Source organism: Myotis lucifugus, unplaced genomic scaffold (genome assembly GCF_000147115.1).
Source record: "Myotis lucifugus unplaced genomic scaffold, Myoluc2.0 scaffold_22, whole genome shotgun sequence".
Taxonomy (NCBI): Eukaryota; Metazoa; Chordata; class Mammalia; order Chiroptera; family Vespertilionidae; genus Myotis; species Myotis lucifugus.
In genome coordinates this window covers 1,646,019-1,653,516 of record NW_005871070.1, presented here as the reverse complement: position 1 = coordinate 1,653,516, position 7,498 = coordinate 1,646,019, and the positions used below count along the sequence as shown (strand labels likewise).

General features: G+C 35.2%; 1 protein-coding gene across 1 annotated transcript in view; it reads left to right on the top strand.

The window, feature by feature from the left end:
- The window catches only part of TTC6 (tetratricopeptide repeat domain 6), a 44,780-nt gene that overhangs the window by 32,182 nt on the left and 5,100 nt on the right, over positions 1-7,498 (top strand). The window contains exons 10-11 of the mRNA XM_014453244.2: positions 2,864-3,016; positions 3,852-4,022. Of these exons, the coding sequence (XP_014308730.2) occupies positions 2,864-3,016; positions 3,852-4,022 (324 nt within the window). The remainder of the gene's footprint in view (positions 1-2,863; positions 3,017-3,851; positions 4,023-7,498) is intronic.

Here is a 7,498-nt window from a genome sequence, read left to right as displayed (position 1 = left end):
CAATCCCCCAATCAGCCCTACCCTGAGCATGACTGAGGGTGGCATCGCAACCTCCCAATCCGCCCTGCTCTATGCATGACAGGGCGCAGTGCCCCAACTCCCCAATCAGCCCTGCTCTTAGCCCGACCAGGGCTGCACCTAGGGATTGGGCCTGCCCTCTGCCACCCAGGAGCAAGCTTAAGCCAGCAGGTCAATATCTCCCGAGGGGTCCCAGACTGCGAGAGGGCACAGGCCGGGCTGAGGGACCCCCCCCTTCCCTCCCGAGTGCACAAATTTTTGTGCACCGGGCCTCTAGTCAGGTTATAATGTTCTTTATAAAGAACATTATAACCTGATGAAAACGAGACTTTTAATACATCCATGAGAGCGGGTGTTCATCGCTATTGTATTGGTACACTTGGGGCAGTCAACACAGTCTATTTATTCAGTCTCCCCTCCAGTTCCTCATTGGCCGAGTACTATGGGGTCACCTGTTTCCTCATACATCACCTAGGTCTTGCTATCTTCCATTGGACCATTTAAAAAAATTGGATTGAGGCCCTCTCTAGCCGCCTCTATCTCCCCCTGTCTAGCCGAGGCTGGCACCTGCTGGGGGGAGGTGTGTGTGGGAAAGAGGTTTTCCACCATGATGTTGGCCCACATACACAGTTCTTTGTTCCTATATCCTCTTTCCTCCTCCCTGCATTCTGTTTGCCCTGGGGAAATTGAGCAAATTCCATCAAAAGCTGACCATGCTGGAGATGGATCACAGAGGTCCATTTCCTACATAGTGACTTCCTCGAAATAAAGTGCTGAAAGTGCTGTATTCTCCATGAAAAGGAACTAAATAATCTTAAATTCTCTTTTTATTCCTTTTAATTTCAAAAATTTAAACACTCGGCAAAAAATTATATTCAAATATTGCAAATTGCAGAAATTTCTTTTAAAATTCAATTAAAGTTGATTTTTTTTTCATTTAAAAATAAGTGAGTTTGGCTGGTTTAAGATTACTAATATTGAAAGTGGTTGTTGGGCTTGGTGGTTATAGTGAGATATTCCCAAATTCTTCTTAATAAGGAAAATAAGCTTGCCTTCTAAGAATTAAACATAAAATTAGCCATTATTGGATCACAGTAGAAACTTGCAAAGTCAATTTAAAGAGATATACATGATGACTACCAAAGCATCTAAAGCTGACTGTAACCCAGTGGAATGAGTTATCATCATTTATTGCATTTAATAAGCATTTACTGAGCACGTAGTATAGGAAAGAACTGATCTAGGCCTAGGAATAGAGTAATGAACAAACTATACTTGGTTCTTCTTGGAGTTTACTATCTAGTGGAGAGATGAGCATCAAGTAGTCATATGATTCGTTATTTAGTTATATGCAACAAAGGAAAAGGTTGGGTTTTTGGAACATTTATAACAAGGAAACCAAGTGTTTAGGAGTAAAGGAGGGCTTTTAAAGAAATTAACATTTAAATTGAAGTGTGAAATACTAGTAATTAATCAGGCATAGGAGTTGGGGGTAGGACACAGTGTTAGGATAGCGAAAGAGTTGGAGGGCCCAGGGAATGGAATGTTAGGGATTGTGGGGAGTGACCTGAGGTGAGACTAGAGAATTGAATAATAACTGGAGGTGAAGGCCTTGCCAGTAAGTTAAAAATGTGAGTATCACTAACTAGAGCAGTGACATTCGATTCATGTTTTATGAAGATGTCACTGGATGCATATCAACATGGAAAAGGACTAAAAAAAACATTAGTCTGAGGAAGGATTGAATCAAGAAAGGAAGGACTGAAGGAGAGTTCAAATCCTCCTCAGGGGACAGTGATCATTTGTTCAGTAAATACAGTTTTCCTTACTGTGTGCTTAGCACTAGAGTTATGGAAGTGAGCAAAACAGATGTTGTCAGGAGCTGATGACAGAGATAATCCTACTGTGAGGCTGTTTGCAGCTTAATATTCTAATAACTTAATCTCAGTTTTCCTGATTCCTTGTTATGAAATGAATTTGTGATGGTTGTGGTGAATTTCACATAATTTGCCAAGAGGGAGAAGATTTGCTGGTTAAAGAACAGTGTCTTATTAGTTATATCTGACTAATTATATGCCTTATTAGTTTTATGCAAGAGTCACTGGGCTCATCTTGGTTAATGTGAGTCAGCTTCTGAGATTCTGGCCAGTTGGGTTTTTGAACTCATGGGAATACTTATAAAGGACAGGCCCTGGACCATGTTGAATTCATCAACTCACTGCCTTCCCACAAGGAGGTATTTAGTTGCCAGTTGGTCTTCTCTAGGAAATATTCTGACACCATTCTATACACAATGTCCCTCTCCTGATCTTTTTTCTTGTTTTCCAGTTGTCACTAAGGTTAGTATAAATTGATGCTTCATAGATTTGCATGCATTTTTCATGGAATATGTGTAGTGATCCTAAAATTCCAGGTGCTTGTACAATTTATCAAAATAGGTTTTATACCAGTAGTTTATGCATTTATTTATTCAACACATTTATTTTATTATGTATATTATGCATAACCAGAGATCCAATGCCAAGCAAATAAATACAATTTCTGCCTGTGCATGAAGAGCTCAATTTTGTGGTGATTGTCCAAAGCATATGTGTTTCACATGGTGGCTGTGATTTTATGTTGTCCAAGATTGGTATGAAATGACTCTATTAGATTTATTTTAATTAATTAAAAATTTGGTGTAAATACTCAGAGGTAATTATAGCCTACTTCTTGTTTAAAATATCTTACATTTAGCACTGTATAAATATATGCTTTCTAAAGGTTTTATTTGATTAAGTTAGAATCAAATATCTGTCATGTTATGGATAATTTCCTACTTCATGTAAATGGAAAATTATTTTAGGCCCAAGAAAAATTCCAGAAAGCTTGGAACCACTTTACCATTGCCATAGAAGTTGATCCAAAGAGCTACCTAGCCTATGAAGGAAGAGCTGTGGTCTGTCTTCAGATGGGTAATAACTTTGCTGCAATACAGGATATTAACATGGCCATTAAGGTAAAAATCCACTTAGATTGTGTTATAATTAGCATAAATTAACACCATCAATGAATAGGGTTAAGTAAAAATATCCTGTTATGTTTTAAAGTGATTTGTAGAGAAAATAATATATATATTTTGTTTCAAGAGATTCCTAAAGAATTATCGTGGCTTGTAAGTTCTATAACCTGAATACATTTAAAATTCAAAAAAAAATTCCTGGTAAATGTTGATTCTCTCAGTAAATGCAATTTATAGTTTTATGGCGTCAATATTATTTTGTAATAAAAAATGAATGCAAAAAAAATAATGTTCTGGGTTTGAAGGAACTACAGGAAGAATAATGTAATTCCCAAGATTCTTCTGTAGTGAAAAGGCAAATAAATACCTCAGGTTTTGTATACAATGAAAGAAAATCTTCCTCTTTATTTTCTAGATTTTTGGATTCTGTTTCTGTTGCTTCGGGTAGATGTTGTAATCTTTGAGGTGAGAAAAAGGGAAGACCTGAAAGATAATTGCTGCTGCTTAGAACAAATAAACATGTTAACTATTTAATTTCTTTTCCAGCTTTAACAGAACTATGCAGATAAGCTTTCCTCCATGTTCTTTGGAAAGGAACTGAGTAAAGCACTAAGATTATTTATTTTATTATAACCAAAATCAACAAAGTGTTGACATTGAACCAACTTCATACTGAGACCTCCCACAAAATATTTGCTCTAATAGGGCTTCACCTGAACTAGAAAGTTACTAGCTTCCCACAAGTAGATTTCATAACGTTCATTTTTGCAGATATGAAATCGGAGATAAATACTATTCCCAGATGCTAAATACTCATACTATTAAATTGCAGATCAATACTACAGCAGAATTCTTAACAAATCGTGGTGTGATTCATGAGTTTATGGGCCAGCAACAAAATGCAATGAGAGACTATCAAGCAGCAATTTCTTTAAACCCTACATACGCACTGGCTTACTTTAATGCAGGAAATATCTACTTTCACCACAGGCAGTTTTCCCAGGTAATGTGTTTTCCTTAACATTTTCTTTTTTCATTAAATGCTTTCTTTGTTATATATAGTTTTAAAATTCAGTCCTTATAGCCTAGGCTAATCATTCATTAGTTCTTTTTTAAACAAATGTCCTTCGTAAGAATGTTCATAATTAATTAAATGTTTAACCTCTCTGGATTTATTCTCCTCATTATCACCATCCATTCAACATTTGTCCAGCAAACATTATTTTGGACTTACCAAAGTGTCTTGCTATCCATTCTTTATCTTTTTGAGTCAGAAGCTAATCATTTATTATCACCCTTTCATTTCTATTGTAATAAATTATTATGGTTATGCCTTTTCTCCAAGTACTGCTTTTAGCAGTATCCTACATACTTTGGTCTTTGAAGTTTTAATTTTGGTTTTCCTAAAATTTTGCACTTGTAATTTTATTTCCCCTTTGACTCAATAATAAATTAATAAGGCATTTGAAATGTCCAGATAGACAGACTTTTATATTTTCTAGTTTGGGTTCTTATTGAGTTTTTTAATGTGGTCTAATATATGGCAAATATTGAAAAACATTAAAGGGTTCTTTTCAAAGAAGTATAAGAAACACCTTATTAATTATATTTTTAATTAGTCAATATCCATTCTTCTCTTTTTTTCATTTGGTTGACCTTGGACTGAGAAAGGTTTATTGGTTTGGTTCTATATAGTTTTTTATATTTCTTGTAATTTCTGCTTTATGAAAATTGCTGCTGCATTATTTCTTGTATAGATATTAATACATATTATATATGCACTATATATTGTAACCTTCAGCATTGTAAATGTACTTCTTTGTTTTTTAAAGCTCTTTAGAATAAATCAGATCTGACCTCTGATTCCCTTTGGTTTGCTTTTGCCTGGTATTTCTTTGTCCTTCCTTTTATTTTCAACATTTAGAATTTTTTGTTTTAGATGTGTCTCTTTTGTGTAGCATAGAGTTGGATTTTGCTTGGGGGAGGGCTGAACAGGGTTAACGGGGGAAAAGGGTACTTATGTAATACTTTCAACAATAAGGAATTATTTTTAAAAAAGAAAAAAAAGCCAATTGAAAGTAATTATCTTTTAATAGGTGGGTTAAGCCCATTTTCATTTTGGCATAATCAGTATGTTTGTTTTTGTTCTGTTATTTCTGCTTTCATGTATTTTAGAAGAATTTTGTTCTGTGGTCTGTTTAATTTTTTTCAGTTTTTCTGATATTGAGAAAATTTACAGTTTTGCCCTAGTGGCTGCCTTTATAATAGTAGTTTTTAGAAATAGTACTCTTATTTCCTTGTATTTTTAGTTTCTCTACTATGAACAACAATAAATTACTCTCCCTCTCATCTATTATTCAATTTTACTTAAAGTATTCTCTTTTAAATTTTTTCTATTTATTTTCTTAAATATGCTTGAGTTAATTTATCAGTTTACTATCCACTGTCACTGTTATTCCATTTTCTTGTGAGTTTCATAATTCCTATACTGCCAAAGGATTTAATATTTGCGTATTATTTTGTTACTCTTATTTCAAATTTTCATCTTAGTTCTCCAGTTAAGTATGTTCAATTCACATTACCAGATTTTTTGCCAGTTTCCATCCCAACCGATTATTTCTTGGTTGTCTGAAATTGGTCCCTTAATAGAGTCCTGAGAAAGGGCTCATGCGAACAATATTCCTTGGATTTTTTCATGTTCATCACTGTTTGCCTCTAGCCTTTATATCTTAAGGAGACATGTCTCGGTTTAAAACCCTTGGCCTCTTTTTTTTCCCTTGAGTATCTTGTGTTGTTTCACTGTTTTCTGATATTGTAGGTTGATGTCAAGAAGCTGAATACAATTCAATTTTTGTTATTTGTGACTTTTTTTTTGGTTAGGATAACCAAATGTTTTCAATGAAAAGTTTCAACAATGCATGCCTTAGAGTTGACCATTGGTGTCAAAGTTAATAAGCACACAGTATGTGGTTTCAATATGTAGATTTCAGAAAAGTTTGTTGAATTCAGTGAACAATTTTTTTTCTGTTTCGTGGTTTTGATTTTCTTCATTGGGCAACTCTATCCATCTCCTGTCCTTTAGCTTCTATATATCAACTGTTTTTCTCATTCCTTAAACCTCTTAATTTCTTTTTCATTTTTGTTGCCTTCTTCACTGTGTTTTTTGAGATATTTATTGTCCCCTTGTAGATCTTAGAATTCAAGTTCTCTTTAGATTTTTGTTTGTTTGTTTGTTTGTTTTTGTAGTTCCATCATATTTCCATGTCAGACCTTATTGGCCATAACTTTTCTGAGATCCTTTGTTTCTGAATTACTTTTTTCTTAAATGGAATTGCTTTTATAATGAATTTTTTCTAGTTCATTTTGAAATGCGTTATAATCTTTAATCTAGACTGTAGCAGTACTTTTTTTCTGGTGAGTTTTTACTTTCAAAAAATTAAATTGCTTTCATCCTTGTTTTTGCCATGAAGGCAGGTGAATTACTTTTCTGTTACTCATATTTGAATGTAATAAATTATTTTCCTTTTCTAGTAGCAGAGGTTCTTGTGGGAAATAGGAGGATGGGCCATAGTAACTTTCCAAGTTGAGCTCCCTCTGATGCTATAGTAAAGGACTTTACAATATGTCCTTTCTAGCCTATCTCGGTTTGGAAGGCTATCACAAGGTCTGTGTTTCTCTGAGCTTTTCACAGCCCTTGCCTTCTAAAATAATGCACTCATTTAAAAAGTTGTTTTTATTGCCTGCATTTTTTGAGACCTGTCACCTCTATTTTCTCCTTCACCACTCAAAACTGTCACCACACTTCTTTTTTTTAAATATATTTTATTAATTTTTTACAGAGAGGAAGGGAGAGAGATAGAGAGCTAGAAACATCGATGAGAGAGAAACATCGATCAGCTGCCTCCTGCACACCTCCTACTGGGGATGTGCCTGCAACCCAGGTACATGCCCTTGACCGGAATCGAACCTAGGACCTTTCAGTCCGCAGGCCAACGCTCTATACACTGAGCCAAACCGGTTATGGCTCCACACTTCTTTTTTAAAAAAATATATTTTTATTGCTTTCAGAGAGGAAGGGAGAGGGAGTGAAAGAGATAGAAACATCAATGATGAGAGTCATTGATTGGCTGCCTTCTGCACGCCCCCTACTGGTGATTGAGCCTGCAACCCAGGCATGTGCCCTTGACCAGAATTGAACCTGGGACCCTTCAGTCCACAGGCCGATGCTCTTTCCACTAAGCCAAACCAGCTAGCGCTCACCACACTTCTTAATAAAACAAACTTTGAGGCTTTCATGTGTGAAGAGGCTATGGTTCTTATCTATATTTCGCTGAAAAAATTCAGCAAATATTTCCTGTTTCCACTTAGCTTCTTTCAATCTCCACATATTTATGATGTACCTGCCATGTGATAGGCATTTATAAATGCCCTGAGGATACAGAACTAAACAAGGTATAAAAGGATTCTTTTATGATGTAG